The sequence below is a fragment of the Scatophagus argus genome, chromosome 15 (genome assembly GCF_020382885.2).
Source record: "Scatophagus argus isolate fScaArg1 chromosome 15, fScaArg1.pri, whole genome shotgun sequence".
NCBI lineage: Eukaryota > Metazoa > Chordata > Actinopteri > Scatophagidae > Scatophagus > Scatophagus argus.
Window position 1 is genome coordinate 16,607,830 of NC_058507.1, and position 18,657 is coordinate 16,626,486.

At 38.7% G+C, this 18,657-nt stretch overlaps 2 protein-coding genes across 4 annotated transcripts; one reads left to right on the forward strand and one right to left on the reverse strand.

Moving 5' to 3' along the window:
* Positions 1–26: 26 nt before the first annotated feature.
* On the reverse strand, positions 27–5,843 carry LOC124072297 (complement component C1q receptor). 2 transcript variants are annotated; one of them, XM_046413600.1, is made up of 2 exons: positions 5,215–5,843; positions 27–2,156 (listed from the first exon to the last, which is right to left on the reverse strand). In XM_046413600.1, exons 1-2 carry the CDS (start codon positions 5,685–5,687, stop codon positions 887–889), a joined length of 1,743 nt encoding a protein of 580 aa, XP_046269556.1. In that variant the 5' UTR covers positions 5,688–5,843; the 3' UTR covers positions 27–886. The 2 variants fall into 2 exon arrangements, with proteins under 2 accessions (XP_046269556.1, XP_046269554.1); XM_046413598.1 differs by lacking the exon at positions 5,215–5,843 and having other exon boundaries at positions 27–2,891.
* Positions 5,844–6,933: 1,090 nt separating this feature from the next.
* On the forward strand, positions 6,934–16,927 carry LOC124071970 (calpain-1 catalytic subunit-like). Of its 2 annotated transcripts, none has more exons than XM_046413078.1 (22): positions 6,934–7,090; positions 7,358–7,610; positions 8,272–8,341; positions 8,427–8,545; positions 9,196–9,329; positions 9,431–9,605; positions 10,296–10,370; positions 10,519–10,604; positions 11,126–11,200; positions 11,761–11,921; positions 12,806–12,963; positions 13,197–13,208; positions 13,308–13,516; positions 13,627–13,666; positions 13,831–13,920; positions 14,094–14,151; positions 14,261–14,322; positions 14,441–14,509; positions 14,685–14,763; positions 15,387–15,503; positions 15,704–15,756; positions 16,595–16,927. In XM_046413078.1, the coding sequence occupies exons 2-22, from the start codon at positions 7,374–7,376 to the stop codon at positions 16,619–16,621; spliced, it is 2,106 nt and encodes a 701-aa protein (XP_046269034.1). In that variant the 5' UTR covers positions 6,934–7,090; positions 7,358–7,373; the 3' UTR covers positions 16,622–16,927. The 2 variants fall into 2 exon arrangements, with proteins under 2 accessions (XP_046269034.1, XP_046269035.1); XM_046413079.1 differs by having other exon boundaries at positions 13,852–13,920.
* Positions 16,928–18,657: the final 1,730 nt, after the last annotated feature.

The following is an 18,657-nucleotide window of genomic DNA, read 5'->3' on the forward strand; positions in this document are numbered from 1 at the left end:
ACAGCAGACAAAAACAGAAGAGCATTTAGCAGCTAAGAGGAAAATATTTATTTCATGGGTTGGTAGAGAGCAAAAACAGAGCTAAAAGTGATTCAGTATTATGGACTAAGATACATAAGATGATCAGAAATATGACTCCAAATAAATGATATTGCTGTTCCATAACTGGTGTGTGTAAGCCACAGATTTGCCTTATCAACTTTAAAGGTGATGATACTTTTTGTGAATATGGTGCCCCCAAGTGACCAAAAGAAAAAAAAACAAAAACAAAACAAACAACAAAAAAAAAAAAAAAACACCCCGATGAGGTATGGATATAACATATAATCATTTGGCGTCACATGAAAGATGCAGTGAAGACAACATGTCCCAGGGCCAAAAGCTGATTGCAGGTTTAGTGAACAGGCATGCATACATTACCTCGAACATGTCTGTTGGTGAATTAGAAGAAAATGTAGGCAGTTATGAAAAGACACATTACAAAATTAGTTGATTTATCCTGCTCACTTTCAAAATTACATCTTTCTCTCTGTATCTTTCTCACTCAACTCAAACCCAAACTTGCTGGTACCACGTGGGACCCAATTAAAACTGCTGAACTTGTCCCTCACATCCCCTCCACCAACAAACACATACACATATTTGCTCTCTGCTGCTTGTTGCCAATTTCAGCATATTGGTTTTCACTGTTTTTCCCCCTTCTCTGTTTCTACTCTATGTACAAGCCAAAATACTTTCTGACAGACAATAAAGTTTTCTCTGATTTGTGATATATAATAATTTGAAAACAACATGCAGCCTAACCTAGAGATATTTCAAGAACATAAATTACATAAATAAACGTAACAATCCATGTAGTCAGTCAGTCTTCTCCATCACTGTCAGGTCATAGGTCATCAGTCAAGATGGACTCATAGAGTTTCTCTAAACGGGGATCCAAACCAGAGGAAACCCAACAGTAGCCATCTGTAGTTGTGTTTTTCTTGGCCTCTTTTTTGGAGCGACTGCATCGAAAAATTGCAATTGCCAGAGTCACTGTGACCAAAAACAGCAGAGGAATGACTGAACCGAGAGCACAGATTAGCACTTTTGAATTCACTGTCTTGGCAAATGTTGTCACCAAGGATGTGTTGCCCTGCTGATCACTGTTTGTGTCATTCACCAGGTCAGGAAGAGGTGCATCAGTGTGTGGGGACTGGTGCTGGAGTTCAACTGTAGTTCTGGTTAAAGCCTCTGTGAAGTTTTCTTGTGTTTCCTCCTCAGGTGGGTCATCTGATGAAGCAGTTGGTGTGTCTGTTAAATCTGGTGCACAAGTTGAACCATCGCTCTCCACGTGAAAGCCTTGCGGGCAGGTGCAGAAGAAGCTACCAAAAGTATTGACACATTTGAACTGACAGCGATTACTGACGCATTCGTTCATGTCCACACATGAGCGGCCATCCTCGGATAAGGTGAAGCCCTCATTGCATTGACAAGAGAAGGATCCAATACTGTTAAAGCAGCTGTGGTCACATCTCAGTTGAAGACACTCATCAACATCACTGCATTTACCGTTAACCATTTGGTAGCCTTCTTTACACACACAAGTATAACTGCCATGAGTATTTTTACACAAATGATGCTCACATGCTTGTGACTGGCACTCATCAATGTCAGAGCAGTTGCGCTGGTTTGCATCCAGTCTAAAGCCGTCTGGACACTTGCAGGAATATCCGGACTCACTCATTACACATTGATGCTCACAGGTGTCAATGCCACACAAGTCATTCATCCTGCAAGTGACTCTATCCTCAATCAGGCTATAACCCTCTTTACAATAACATCGAACCTCATCTGCCTCCTGATGGCACAAATGTTCACATCCGCCATTGTTGATCGCACAGTTTTGCCTTCCCGCTTTGCAAAACGGGCCAGGCACTTTCCAGAGATAGACGTCATCTATCCTCATGCACATAGAGAAGTGAATCTGTTGGTCACTACATAAAATCTCAGCATACGTTCCGAGTGGAACGTATGCTGAGATTATTTCGTCTGCTGAAATGATTTCGACTCCCTTCTCCTCTGAGAAGGGAGCTACGTAGGTTATTTGTCCAGGCCCCAACAGAGCCAAAGGTTTACACATTCCTTTAAAGTAAAACTTACATGCATAAAACAGGGTTTTTTTGCAGGGTCCAGCACTCCATTTCAGTTGGTTCTCTCCTGATGAAGTGTAATGAACCTTCACACATCTCTCCTCTGTGCATGTGGTGACTGGTTCTTTTTCCCAGTTGGAGTAGTGTGAGTCTTCCTCACCGGATACCCACTTAAACCCCCTGAGAGTCTTGTCAGATAACACGCAGTCACCTCTGTGCAGTTTTAATCCAATCCAAAATTTAAGTACCCAGTTCTGTTGTTGTCTTTGGATCTGTGAGAGAAGCGAGCGCAGCACATCCTCTTCTCCTCTGTCTCTCACTGTCATCAGGTAACCCCCTTTGTGGACACAGCTTTGCTGGGCTTTCTCAAAGCTCCCCTTGTCCATATGCAGGGTGAAGCAGGCGTTAGAGGTACACAGTGTCTCATGTTCAGCTCCAGAGACACCCTCCAAGCTACTGATGAGCAGCAGTAGAAAAATCAACAACATAACTGCCATAGAGATCAACAAATCAGTTCATATCCAGCAGGTCCCTGGGAGTTTTAGGGCAAAATATGACCAATATGTGATTCTCCATTCGTAGCTAAAAACAAGTGGCGTGGGTCTGAAACTAACATTCATGCTCCTGCATCCTGTTTGGGATGCAAACTAAAGACGGAAACCATGTTTAGCAGCAATTATGAGTTCTTTCTTTCTCCCCCGCTGGACACATCCGTTTTGGAATAGAAAACAATGGCAGTTTCTGCAGTGTTTTGACTGCTTCTCCAGATGTCTCCGGCCTCAGTAGGCCTCAGGCATTTAAGCTGACTCTCTTAATTGTGGTGCCTTACAATACATAAACATGCAGGGGTCAGAGTCTCAGGACACTTTGACATTTCAAATGGGTGCTGTGGATGGATGTACAATAGCTGCTGCCAGGAATGAACCTGTGACCTTTGCCATCCAGCTGCCGCAGGGAGCACATTCAACCGAACATTATTATTTACAGTTCATCTACTATTATAAATTGTTTATTACCTTATTTACCACACTTTCTGCAACTACATATGGTTTAATTTGTATCAGTAACCTGTGTCAGTATAGATAAAAAATGTTCATGTTTTGCTTCCTTGGGAGTAGTACACAAATTCAGACTCTCTTACAGAGAGCCCATATTAAAAAAAAATGTACCTTATATTTACCTTAAATGAATACACAAAGAAATAATAATGGTATGCAGATTGTCCATGAATGACTTACACCATCGCTTTGTAAGAAAGTCAAGTTCAAGAGAACAAGTTTGACGTTATTGTTGCATGACGGATTCAGGTACACCCATATATAGTCTCTGCGTGATGAAGTGGCCTGCCTGCACTGTTCTGGATAGTAAGTGCCAAGGACATTCATGTGAATCCACACAACATTTCCTGTATTTGTCTGAACACAGGAAGTGCCCCAGCCACAATCACAGGAAGCATAGTAAGACACCCCTCCACCCACCGAGGCAAGGCAAGGCACTTACACAGAGAGCACCTCAAAGAAATCCCCACAGATAGATTCTTCCTTTTCTATCTAACATCATATTGGTATCATGTTAAAACTTTGCCACTGTGTAAGTTTTCAAGAATTCCCATCCAAAGCTCAAACGCTATCTGCTGCTTTTTCATGTTGATGCCACCATCATGTCAAAACTCCAGTATGTCCAATACTACATTTGCAATAATATATTTGCAAAGACACTTACATCAGCTGCAAATTAAGATGACCAGGGTAAACTAAAATGAATTATATCAGCACATTAGCATGTGATTGTGAGCATGTAGCTCAGAGCTCAGCCACATGGTGATGCTGTAGAATCTCACTATAGGATCTCTCTTGTTAAGTCATCAGTAGGAACACATCCCAGCAGCTTGTAGCTTTGACTCCAATCAGCCACACAGCCTACCTACAGTTTCTGCAGTATTAACTGGGAAAGATACAACCAGAATTTATGAAACAGATCTGGGCATGTCTGCAGGCTGACAGTCAGTTATTAAGCTTCATATCATTGCTGCTGCTTCAATGCAAGTAGCAGTTGACTGGTGAGGAGGGAGGTAGGATTTGATGAGTAGAAAATTTGTTGTATTTAACTGCCTAAACTTAACCAAAGACAGGCAGAAAAACAGCCACGTGAGATGCGGGCAAATGAAGTCAGTCAGGCTGTACGTGTGAAAACGTGATGATTCCAGCATGTTTACATTTCAGGAGAGTATTTCTTCAGGACGAAGTAGTTCCAATGAAATCTTGAGTGAGCTGACGTTTTTTTTTAGTGAGCTTCAGTGTGGCTTCAGAGCAGCACACTCAAACTCAAATCTTTGATGAAGGGTGGTTATGTTGGTTTGATCTCCCTTGATTATGAAAAAGCCTTTCACAAAGTGAATTATACTATACTGCTATGAAAGTTGTCATGCATAGACTTTGGACACAGTGCTATACAATTGTTCCCTTCTTACTTTACAGGAAGAACTGTGATGTTGAAGGTGTTATATCTGAAGCTGTTTTATTTATAAAATATACATTTCTTATAAATATAATGGCTGTGAAATGCAAACTCTTGTTGTATGCTGATGAGTCTGCATTGCTGGTACACTATACAGACAAAAGTACACCTGAAAAAAAGTACAAAAGTACACCTGAAAAAAAAGTACAAAAGACACCTGAACATCACACCAACAGGGACTTTAATGACACTGCATTCTAAATACATAAACATTAATAAGGAGTCCCCCGCTTTGCAGCTTCCACAACCACAATGTTTCTGTCAGAGTTTATGCCCATTCATGCAGTAGAGCATTTGTGAGGTCAGACACTGATGTTGGACCAAAAGGCCTGGCTCACAGTCTCTTTGCTTATCTTCTGTGAATGCATCGTTATTAAAATATTTTCTAAGTGTACCAGCAAACTAAAGTATGTGTTTCATAGAAATAACAACTTGTTCTCAGGAAACAGGTCAGCCCCATTGGCAGAATAAATAAAAGCACTGTTTGTTTCCGCAAAGCAGGGATATGTTGAAGCTTGTTTCTCTATGTTTCAGTTTTCCATTTTATCTTCATTATCTCCATTATGTTTTTTTGCAGGGTCCAGCACTCCATTTCAGTTGGTTCTCTCCTGATGAAGTGTAATGAACCTTCACACATCTCTCCTCTGTGCATGTGGTGACTGGTTCTTTTTCCCAGTTGGAGTAGTGTGAGTCTTCCTCACCGGATACCCACTTAAACCCCCTGAGAGTCTTGTCAGATAACACGCAGTCACCTCTGTGCAGTTTTAATCCAATCCAAAATTTAAGTACCCAGTTCTGATGTTGTCTTTGGATCTGTGAGAGAAGCGAGCGCAGCACATCCTCTTCTCCTCTGTCTCTCACTGTCATCAGGTAACCCCCTTTGTGGACACAGCTTTGCTGGGCTTTCTCAAAGCTCCCCTTGTCCATATGCAGGGTGAAGCAGGCGTTAGAGGTACACAGTGTCTCATGTTCAGCTCCAGAGACACCCTCCAAGCTACTGATGAGCAGCAGTAGAAAAATCAACAACATAACTGCCATAGAGATCAACAAATCAGTTCATATCCAGCAGGTCCCTGGGAGTTTTAGGGCAAAATATGACCAATATGTGATTCTCCATTCGTAGCTAAAAACAAGTGGCGTGGGTCTGAAACTAACATTCATGCTCCTGCATCCTGTTTGGGATGCAAACTAAAGACGGAAACCGTCAGACACTGATGTTGGACCAAAAGGCCTGGCTCACAGTCTGTGTTCCAGTTCATCCCAAAGGTGTTTGATGGGGTTGAGGTCAGGGCTCTGTGTGGGCCAGTCAAGTTCTTCCACACCAAATTCATCCAGCCATGTCTTTAAGTATCTTTGCTTATCTTCTGTGAATGCATCGTTATTAAAATATTTTCTAAGTGTACCAGCAAACTAAAGTATGTGTTTCATAGAAATAACAACTTGTTCTCAGGAAACAGGTCAGCCCCATTGGCAGAATAAATAATAGCACTGTTTGTTTCCGCAAAGCAGGGATATGTTTAAGCTTGTTTCTCTATGTTTCAGTTTTCCATTTTATCTTATGAGAATGCTGTGCTTAAAGGGTAAGTTGAAGTATTTTTCAACCTGGTCCATGTTTTTGTGTGTAAGTAACAGTTTTTGAAATTGGCCCAGTATTGAGTGAGAACATAAATACAACCACACATAACCACAGCAAAGAGTATAGTGAGCAGACATTGGTTGTTATTCTGGTGATATACAACATCCTGTATTTTTAACTAGCTTTGATCAATCAATCAACAAATAGCTTAACCATCACTATCATAAAGTCTTTCCTCTGCATCAGTTAAATCAGTCGCTGCTCAGTCAAAGAAGATAGCTGCTGGCTGCATATGAACTTATTTGCTTATGTTAATTTAGGTTTATTAATGGTCACACATATACTTATCATATGGTATTAAATGTTTGTGTAAAAATAGGAATACCTGACTTGAATCACAGCATCAAACCTTCTGTAAACAAAGGCAGTCAAAGTTCACTCTCATTTGAACAGGATGCACATATAAATGCATTTATACTGCAAACAGTCAGTGCTGTTTTATGTTTTAACTAATCATTGACAAGCGCTCTGGTGCTCTAAAGATAAATATGTATATAATAAACACAAGAAAAAAACGGGTCAAGCGTCTTTCAGGTTTTATGAACTCCTGCAGGTCTTTCTGTTGAAAGTGAAACTCTCTCTCTCTCTCCTGCTCGCTCTCTGTCTATCTGTCACTCAGGGAGCGTGCAGGAGTATAAGATTATACTGCAGGTGTCAGTAGGTGGGGTTTGCTCAAAGATAAACCACGTATCTTCTCTGTTACCAGCCCTGGTCGCCTTAGGCGTTTGCAGGCTTTATTTAAGAGACGAAGCCTCCCCGCTCTCACCTGCAGCTCCATCGACCCTTCCTCTCTCAAGCCATTGAGGTAAGGCCTTGGTTTGCATTATCAGCCTTTTCTGTGATTCCTATTTATATGTCATAAATGAAGAGTTTAGAGATTTCACACAACTAAAACAAACTTTAAAAAAATAAAAAATACATATATTTTGACAAAACAATGCAACTGGTTATGCCTGTTCCAAGCATACATGTGATTAGCCATGTGATCACTTGACTAATATTTACACTTTAAGTTGCTTGGTGACATGTGTATATGACAAAATGATTCTTTATCTTATTTTTCTAAACATAGTCCAAACACTGTGACAATGCCTCCTCCTGGTGTGTGCCTGAACATCATGGAGGCTCGCCACAAGCGAGATGGTTATGGGAGCATGACCAACCCAGAGAAGTACCTAAACCAAGATTACCAGCAGTTGAAACAGTACTGCATTATCAAAGGAGTAAGGTACATAGACGAGAAGTTCCCCCCTGACAAGATCTCCATTGGTGATGGAATACTGAAACCTTCTGACCTGAACCGTGTAGTGTGGCTGAGGCCAGCTGTGAGTGTTTCGGACTAAAGGATTACAGAAAAGATCCTCTGTCACATTGAATGTTGATGTTTAATCATACATGTTGTTCGAAATAAAAAAAAATATATTTTTAATTTTTATTTTTTTTATTTTTAATTTATATTTTAATGGTGTGGTAGATCATATTAGCGTTTGTATTTCAAACGCTAATTTGATCGGCTAATATGGTCATATTAGCGTTTAAAATACAAATACAGTACATTGTGTTGCTACATTTGCATTTATATAGTAATTGCAGTAATCATTCTTCTTCTCAAAACTGGCCTTAAAGTTAACACTTCATGGCTGTGGATTTTGTTTCCCAGTTGTAACACTGGAGTCATGACAGGAGGGGATCTGGTAGTGACCAAAATGATTACAATACAGTAGATATAGTTATGCTAAAATAACAAGTTAAGTGTTTTTTTAATCGTCAGTTCAGCTGTATACAGTTTGTTTATACAGTACATAGTGAAATGAAGCAACTGTCCACCAGAGAGCAGGTGCTACTCAACAGCACACAAAAAGAATGGGAATAATGACAAATAAATATTTAAGTGTAGTAATTATTGTATTGAGACAGACCTGAAAAAATGTGAACCTATTCCTTTCCCCTCATTTATGACTCTTTCTAACCTTCACTTTGTTTCAGAAAATTGCTCCTAAGCCATCTTTTGTTCTTGATGGGATCTCCAGGTTTGATTTTGGTCAAGGAATACTTGGTAGGAAAAATTTCTTCATTCATAATTTTTCTACTGTTACGCCTCCCTGTTTTTCCAGGAACTCAAGACCAAATTTTACTTTCAGGAAACTGCTGGTTTCTAGCATCTATCGGAGCTCTTACTTTCCAGAGTGAGGTCCTTGGACAAGTTGTTCCCCTAGAGCAAACATTTGATGAGAACTACTGTGGGTTGTTCCACTTCAGGGTAAAAACCACACAACTAGTTATTAGCTCCTTAAGTCCCTGAGCACTGACTGAAGTCAAGACTTTTTGTAACATACTGTACAGAGTATGTGATGTAATTCAATGCCATAATCATGATGCATGAAAGAATTTGGATTTCATTTCTAAAATTATGTATGAGCAGTGCACTCCATAAGTAAATAATATGAGGCAACAAAACAATCTCACGCCAAATCTGTTAAGTAGCAGTGAGCAGATCAAGTAGGTGAGACTGCTGTCAACTTCTGTTTTCAAGTTCAAGAATGAAGCTCAATGGTTATGAGGTTCAAGTGCTGACTTTTAGATTTACATTATGCATGCGCTATGCAAAAATTTGCATCTGTTTAATTTTATTTAGACTTCATCTGTATGTGTTTGTCAGCTAGTCAGGACTGTTGACAGTGTGGATGTGAACAGATTCATATCATACTTTCCAAATTCTTCTGAGTTGCACTTCGTAGTTTTGGATAACATTATCACTGGAATTCATCATTTTTGAGAATGAAAATGACCACAAAAACCTGACATGACATGACATAAATGACATGTTTTGTTTTCATGCCAATAGAGACTTGGTAATACGTACTATTTGAAAAGGAAAATTTTATATTCCTTTCTTTTTTGACCATTCAGTTCTGGAGATTTGGAAAGTGGGTGGATGTTGTCATTGATGACAAGCTACCAACAATCAACGGGAGATTAATATTCGTTCACTCCAAAGACCCGGCTGAGTTCTGGCCCGCTTTGCTGGAGAAAGCCTATGCCAAGTATGGAAAAAACAGTGTTTTGTTTCTTATTCATGAAATTCATTCTCGTAGGGAGAATTTTTTTTTATCTACATAAATAATATAACGCCCATTTTTGTCAGAGTGTGCGGTTCCTACTCGGACATGAATGCTGGAACTCCTTCAGAGGCCTTGGTGGACTTCACTGGTGGTGTTCACATTTGTGTCCAGCTGTCAGACCCTCCTCAAAACCTGTGGGAGCTGATGTGCAGAGCTGGCCAGTCCAAGTCCCTGATGGGCTGTGGTACACCACAGGGGGTGAGTACAACTGTACCACATTTTCTTTTCTTTTCTTTCTTTTTTTTTTTTTTTTTTTTTAAAGAAAGAAAATAAATATGTGAAACTGCTTACAGGTCTCAAACTTATCACTTATTATTTTATTCCTAGAGATTTTTAGAGATTTTTAGTAAGTCTAGAAACACTACTGAGCATGTGCAGCGAGACGCTTAACACAGGAGCAAGCCAGAAAACCTGAAAATATGTTTGGCTTATGCTTAATAAGCAGTTATTGCTCCCTGAGTGCATGATGAAAAGTCCATTATCGAGCTGTCACAATACAGTTAGTAGTCAAGAATCTCCTGTTTGCAGTCTTTGTGCTAAGCTAAGCTAATATCAGCTGCTGCCCGTAGCAGAATTTACTATACAGACATAAGAGTGGTGTGGATCTTTCTTTTTTCTAACTTTATGCAATTGAACACATTCCCCCAAACATTTAAATATTGCTTTGAGCTAAGCGAAACCATTTGTTTGTAATTGTGAAACCTTTTCATTATTACAGACATGACTGATTTATAGGCTGCTGTCACACACTGTGATTTAGCTCCTTTTGGATGAGTCTTCAAATAATTTATATCTACAACACATAAACTTAATTGTTTCTTTAATTTTGCACTTTCTTAATTTCAGTGCATACAGCCTTTAGCAATGATAAATCTCTTTGTCTGGTAGGAGACATCTGCTAACACTGTATTGCCAAACGGACTGGTCCAGGGCCACGCTTACACTGTTACAGGCGTGAAGGAGGTGAGAACTTACATTTTGAACATTAGGTGTTGGAAGTAATTCTTAAAACACTTGTCTGATACTGATTATAAAGAAAATATTACCTAGCAGTCAGTTTAAGCTGCTATTAACAATAGTGTTGCTGTCTCCCACAATGGTTACTGTTCAGATAGTGAGCCAAGGGCAACTGGTAAAGCTGGTGCGTTTGTGGAACCCCTGGGGAAAAGGAGAGTGGAGAGGAGACTGGAGTGATTGGTGAGAGTGACCCCCATGAAGTGACCGTTTCGCAAAGACATGGCTCTCCTCTCCTGTTATGTTCCAGTGATGAAATATGCACGAGCTTACATAAGAGATGCATTCAACCACTTTTCACATGTATTTTTAGTGAAAGGTTGCTGACAGCCAAGCCTTCTTCTTTGTGTGAAATATAACCCCTTCAGTGGTATTTAACTGTACATTCCTATAGGTAATAATGCAAAGGTCATTTGTGGAAGGGGTAAAAGAAGCCTTTATAGAACTATCTTCTGAAAATCTCTCCATGGTTATTCTAAACTGGTTTTGCCGGTGCAGTAATCCTCTGTGATGTCTTGCCTTTAAGGCAGCTTAAAACATCCGACATTCATTCTTCTGCACTGTATTTGCGAATACAAGAAGAAAATTGGAAGGCGCTGTGTCTAAGCCTCAGGACATACGTTGGAACATACCTCTGAATGATGAAAACCACTGACAATCCCATAATCTGTCTCCTCTCAATGAACTGAAAAAACTTCTTGAAGGTCGCCTCTATGGAAAACTGTGAGTGCTCAAGATCGTGAAATGTGCCTGTCAGTGGCTGATGACGGAGAGTTTTGGTAAGCAAATGCAGTCAAAAATGAGCATCTGAATGTTTTCTGTCTCATTCACACATATGCAGTGACAACTACGAAACAGTGGAGGTTTGAAGTGTGATGCAGATAAATCATAAGATATTCAGAAAACTACAGCAGTATATAGAGCATGTTACCTATACGTATACACAAGAGACATTCTTTTTTTGAATGAAGTTTCACCTGTTAGAGTGCTGTGTATTCATGTTTTTAGTGTGTTGACAAGGTGAAACACAACAGGTGTATTGTGTTGGAGAGAAAGTCTTTCTGATTATCAGAGAGTGAACATATTTTCAGAAACAGAACACCTTGTCGAACAGGCTTACTTGTCACTTCATTACAAACTAACTATTTCACTAATTACACAGAAGGAGGTGTTAGCGGACAAGTAGCTTTTCTTTGTATTTATTAAGTCAGGCGCAGGGACATTTGATGGGTTTATGAATATAAAGGATTTGATTTATATCTAATCCAAAGGAATATATTTTTATGAATCTTGCACTGTATTTTTGAATATGATCGAAATTAATCTCTGATATCATCAGGATGACCCTGAAAGACTTCTGTCAGTTCTACTCGGATCTCGACATCTGCTGCCTGTGTCCCGACTTCCTTGATGGAAGCTCTTCTTGCCACTGGAAGACCTCCTTCTATGAGGGCAGATGGGTTGCAGGAACTACGGCTGGAGGATGCATGAATAATAGAGGTACTTCAAGGTTATCTGAACTTCATGTTAGTTTAAGTTTAGTTCAAACCTGCAGTTACCTATGAGCTTAAAAAAAATCTACACAAACTGAAAGAAGTTCAAGATGATCTTTTGTGAATGTGTATTGCGTGGATGGTGGGTTGACGTGGCTGTTTAAAATAGCTACTCTATCGATCCTGACATAGTCTATTAAAATTACTCAGCTCCACAGCTGAGTTACTCAACTATAAATGATTTGTGTTTTATTGTTCTGGAAGGTATTTTTATTTTACCAAAGAGTGTGGTATAATTTGAAAAAAATCAAAGTTCCACAAAAAAAAAACAAACAAACAAAAAACAAACAAACAAAACAAAACATTAACACAATGGAAAAGTGATCAGAATTATATATATGATTTACTGAAACAATTGAGACATTTGATGGATTGAAAAAGAGCCAAAAACACCATGTTACACAGATAAGTGCTAAGAGAGTACTTCCTAATTACCTGTTGATGTTTACAAGACAGCCGTGGAAGGAAAGAAAGGAAGTGCAGAAGTGGGTAATTTCTTAAGATAAGATAAACTAGGACTTGTAACATTATTTTACACAGTGCTCATGCCAGTAATTAAGTCCTTGCAGTAAAAGCAGGCAAGCTAAAGGTCGCAATAAAATTCTGTTGCAATGTTAGCCTAACTTTAACACATGACTCCAGCTCATGCAGCTACCCTGACTTTTCATGTTATAAACTACAGAATAAAATTCACATTTTTTCAGTTTCATTTTTAGGTTAATCAATAATGCACAATAAGATTTCATTTTAATTTCGTTTAAACAATCATATCACACCCTACTGCTTGCAAAATGATACAATGCAAACATGTCTTCTGTCTTTGTCTTCCAGACAGTTTCTGGACTAATCCACAGTATCGGGTCAAGATTGACGGTGGATATTCTGAGAAAACAGGTGCAAAAAACATGCTCCTCACTCTCATGCAAAAGCCTGACAAGAGAAACAGACGGCTGGTCCAAAATCTTCACATTGGATTTTCTGTATTTGAGGTAAATATTACTCTTCATTGTTCCTGTCACAGTGTTTGGGCTATTATAGATAGATGTCACATTAAGTGAAAACTACACACATGCAATAATAACAATAATAATAATAATAATAATAATAATAATAATAATAATAATAATAATAATACATTACTCTAATAAAATATATGACATTTTGATAATTAAACTGATTGCTCATGTTTCCACCATGAACTCTTCCGCTGGTTCCCCTGAAGGTGACCGAACAAGTAAGAGACATTCTCCTCCCAAGCACTGCGGTTCTGATAAATAAAAACAAAATATGCAGTTAAGCCGCAGAGAAGTGAAATATCTTTTCATTATTACAGTACAAGACACTGAGGGGAAAATTCCCAGCATCTTTCTTCAGCAGCCACGCACCTGTCGCCCAGACTAAAACCTATATGAATGCCCGTGAAGTCATGGAGTTCCTTTTGCTCAAGCCTGGTGAATACCTGATTGTGCCATCCACCTTCAATCCCAATGAGACAGCCTCCTTCCTCCTGACCATCCTCTCCAAAGAGAACACCTATGGCTAGTAGGCTCACTCTCTGCTTCCACTGCTTGTTATTATGGCACAGCAGGTGTCACACATGACTGTTGGAAAACACACTAATCTGACATGAAATACCTCTGGTCTTTCTCCAGTGAAAACTCCACTGACCATAATCAGGAGCCAGTTGAAAAGGTATGCAAGATGTTATCAAATCACAATATTGTTGGTATTCATATTACTTTTACTCTTATTATGTTTTTGTTACATATTCTTAATTGCTGTATGAGCCCCAGTGTGTGTGAAATATGTTTTGACCACTGTATTTCATTTGGGGTAAAATGTCTCATCTAGTACTATCTTCTACTTCCATCCCCAAGCCTCAAAAGGTCAAAAATGGCCAGGATGATGAGGAAAAGAAAACCTTTTTCCGTCAGTACTCCGACAAGGTAATGTCTCACAAGCATGTGTCTCACTTGCGAGCATAATTCTACCTTTTAGTTTTATCGTGACTTGCGCTCATTAAAAAAAATATTTATTTAAGTTCCAAGTTTCATTTTTAGAAAACATTTTTCAGCTGGTTGCCACAGTCCATTCTAACTTGTTTTTATTTCCTGTCCAGTATGAAGAAGTGGATGCTGAGCAGCTCCAGAGCCTTCTAAATGACAGAATCCTGAAAGGTTTGGACTGCAAACAAATATTAAGAGCCTTGACAAACTGTATGTACTCTGTTATGTTGCAGGATTTAGATGAAAGTAATGTTTTTTTTTTGTTTTTTTTTGTTTTTAGGAGAACTAAAATCAGGAGGCTTCAGCATTGATGCCTGTCGCAGCATGGTTGCTCTGATGGATGTATCCTGTTGTGATGCATGTGATATTTATTATTATTTTCCATTATTTATGCACTTATGTCTTTTTGTTGATGTCACACACATTAATTGATTCATTACCTTAATGTTGGGTTAAAAAGACATCCATTACAGGCAAACTGAACACCGAGGAGTTTGTTCGCTTGTGGAATAAGGTCATCACATACAGGGTAAAAGGAAGCGAGTCCAGCTTAAACGTTTTGTACTCAATAAATAAGCTTTGACTGCTTTATTATTTAAGTACATTATTGTATAGGAACTTCATCATACCATCATTAATATATACTGTATGTATCTAACTATAGATATAAAAAATGTTCTGCTGGTTTTTTCTTCTTTTTCCAGGAAGTTTTCTTCCGCACTGATGTTTCACAGACAGGAACACTGTCACTGAGTGAGCTGAGGAATGCATTTGCAGCTTCAGGTAAAGCTAGTTCCGTTTGATTATACATTTATTGAATGGTGTACAACAACAACAACAACAACAACAAATCATTATGGCATTTTTCCAAATAAAAGTGTAACCAGTAATCTCAACAATCTCAACTATGTAATAGGATGTGTTGTGTCAAGAATGGAATAGGAATTCATTCCACCATTAATACATATGCGTCTGAATATGGATATGGAACATGTTCCTTTTCCTTGTTGTAGTATTTGAACACCAAAAAACAAACAAACACGTAGACCATTTTCTACACTTACAATAAAATAAAATCACACTAAATAAACTTCTGTCAGACTTTGTGTACATGCAAAGGGTTACGAGTTGATTGGCGCCGTGTGTCCATGTGTCCAAAAGTAAGATCGAATATCACGAGAAAATTTCTTTCATCTGTGCCCTTTCAGCTGAGAACAACTTGAGAAACTGTGTAGGTTGTAGATTTCGTTGTGCTATTAATACAGCTGCATCTGAATATAGATACGGAATATTTTCCTGATTATTGAAGGTGTCATCTTCTTTAACACACTGTTGTCTCATTTGATCATTTTTTTTCATCGCACACATAAAACTCTTCTTCTTCTTCTTCTTTATGTGTTGGACAGGAATGAGGATCAGTGATGACATGCTCAACTTGATGGCTCTGCGCTACAGTAAATCCTCTGGACACGTGACGCTGGAGAGCTTCATCAGCCTCATCCTTCGCCTGGACTGCATGCACAGTAAGTGAAGTCAACTGGGACTTATGATCGCAATCACACTACATAACTGTATACTATTAGTGACCTGAAGTTAAAATACACATCTTCATATTAAAGATTTTACGTTCCAAATTAAAAGGCATGCAGTTTACTCATATGGTCTATAACGCTTGTGGCTGGAGGTGAAACTAATTATTTCAAATTTGTGTGTCGCTCAACAGAAATTTTCAAACAACTGTCTGATGGAAAAAGCATGAATCTTCGCGAGTCAGAGGTAATTAAACATATTCTCTTGATCAGTAGTTCATGCTCATGATTGCTATAAACAACAACACACGTTCTTGTTGGGATATGATGTTTATCTAGCTGCTGCATTAACTGCTGGTAACATTGGTAAATCTGATAAACACTGATAGACATGAACAAGATATCTTCCTCTTCTGTAACAGTAAACGCCCATGCACACTGATAACTGTGCTGTATTTAAAGCTTCACAAGATATTTATAGGCTTATAAACAGTAACATTAACCTAAACAAACAGCAGGTCTACACCCACGTAGCTACATGAGCTACAGCACATGTAACCCTTAATGGGACAACTCCCTCCTGCTGTCTTTGCAGCGGAGACGCAGAGTCTGACAGTAGCTTCTCATGGCCGTCAGCTGTCATTACCAGCTCTATATTCCTGTCACTGGCACGCTAGTGGGCGGGGAGTCAGTCAGTCAGTCTTCCCCCATGTTTCCTCAATCCCCACATGACACATGACGAAGCCACGAGGCGTCCAGCGGTCGCTGCCCTCTCACTGTCTCACTGTTACGTTTATGAATTGGAAGCTCTAACTTGACTTCAGAGCATAGTACATTTAATCAAGGAGGTGGGGAGAAGAAAAACGTGTCTTAGTTAAATTAATAATCCTGACTTTAATTAAACAGGAAGTTTGCAAACAGTTAAATAGTGAAAGAAAGTCAGAAAGTTACACTGTACATTTCTAATGATAATATAATAACTGGTAAAAGCAAAAACTGATGACACAATTGATATTTTTTTCTTTGAGAAACTATGCATTATTGTGTGTATGTTGCATGTATAACCTGTGTTCCTCTATTTTCAGTGGATTTACATTTCAATGTATACTTAACCTAACAAGGACGACGGACTGCACAAGTCATCTGGATATACCATATTAAATACTGAGGCAATCTTTTCATTTCACAAACTGCATAGTAAATAAAAAAATAATTCTTCTGCAAACAAGCCATATAACACAGATAACACAGAGAACAGATAACATAAAAAGATGCCCAACCAGCTTTGTAGACTTTATGTTAGAGTGGATATAGACCCATATCACATCTCAAAATGATTGATTTTTTTGTATTGTTTGAACAACAAAAAAACATGTAAACCATTTTCTGCAGTTACAATAAAATACAATCAAAATAAGTGAACTTTTGTCAGAATGTTTGTACGTGCAAAAGGTTACAGTTTGATTTGGACTGGGCACCTTTATTATATGGCTCCTCCTATTTTCAATCATTAATTATTAACTAATTAATTTAATATGTAGGAAAATACTGACCTGTATCACATATTTATTACTTCACCCTCCAAGGGTTTAGTTTTTGATTTGACACCAACAGTTAAAATCATTTTTTGATTAATAGTGAATAATGTCTTATTCCATGAGATTATTAAATCACATGCTTTTAAAGTTCATTTATTTGTCATACTCCACACAAAGATGCACAGTGAAATGCAAATTGCAGTCCCATTCTGTTATGTATGATTTAACAATGTAAGATTTAATATCATGGGAATATATTTTTATCTGTGCCTTTTCAGATAAGAGCCACTTGAGAAGTATAAGCTTCTCCTTTCAAATGATCAGCCTAGATGTTGCAAACAAATAATATTATCAATTATTATAACAAATGATATTATCAAAAGTAGCATTAATGATACACCATGTGGGATGATGTCATGGATAAGTGCATAATTCATTAATTTTGTGAATCATTTTTGTTGCCAACCAACTGCTCAGAATCTGTTTTGAGCAGAGATTAATGTTGCACTTCTGCCCCCTGGTGGGTGAGCAAGCCCTTAGGATCTTACTTTCACACCACCCAAACACCACCACCTTGCTCGAGCCGTTTTACCTCGTTCATAAGACAAAAACTGATAACAAAACACATATTGTAATTTTGATGGTTACATTGGGTATTTGTGTCCTCAGTTGTTTTTTTTCTTCAATCTATGCAAGTCTCACCCCACATGAATAAGCATACTGCACTTGGTGAACTCAAACATTACCCTCTAATCTCAGTTTAACTGACAAACTCAAGCCCCATTGTCATGTCTAGGCTGTATCTCATATATTATACTGGTTCATGCTGTCTATTGAGACTTTGCGTGTTATCAGGGCTCCAGAGTGTGACCAGTATTGTAATTCAATCCTCACTACTGAGAGTCCATCCAGCCAAGACACGGAGCCCTTGGTCCCTGGTAAGATGCCAAGCCCCGGTCCTTCGGCGTTAGCATCAGACTTGGAACCGGAGGAGACAACCGAGTCTGGGGTAGAGCCCAGCCCCAGACTCAAATTAAGAAGGCAAAAATGTATTCTTTCAGACAGGAGTGGCTAAAACACTTATCCTGACTGAGGAACGACAAAGGACATAACGCAATGCACTTTGTTTACTGTCAGGAGTGCAATCAGAATATGGCCGGTAACAACGTCTCGTATTGGAACTTTTAAAAAACACAACATGTCTAAAGAACACACTATATGCTAGAGAACGCACTATATGTAGAGAAAGTGGTCCCAGTGCCCAATTCAATTCAAACATGTGCCCAATTCAATGGGGTAATAACTGACACCTTAAAGCAAAACACCACATGTCTGTCATGATTGACAGGACACAGACATCTCTGTGTGATCGTATACAGCTGAACTGTTAGGTCTCTGCTCAGTGAAGCTCTTTCAACACTTGCACTTTTTATTTTGAAATGTTTTATTTTGCTTAATGTTTTAGTTTGAAATGTTCAATTTCAGCTCAGTGAAGCACTTTAAACACTTTATTTTTCTTTTCATATATAATTGTGCTGAGTTGAACCTCTGCATTAACTAAAGCACTGAATTTGCATGTGAATGTCTGGCAGCGCTTGATAATCCTATGT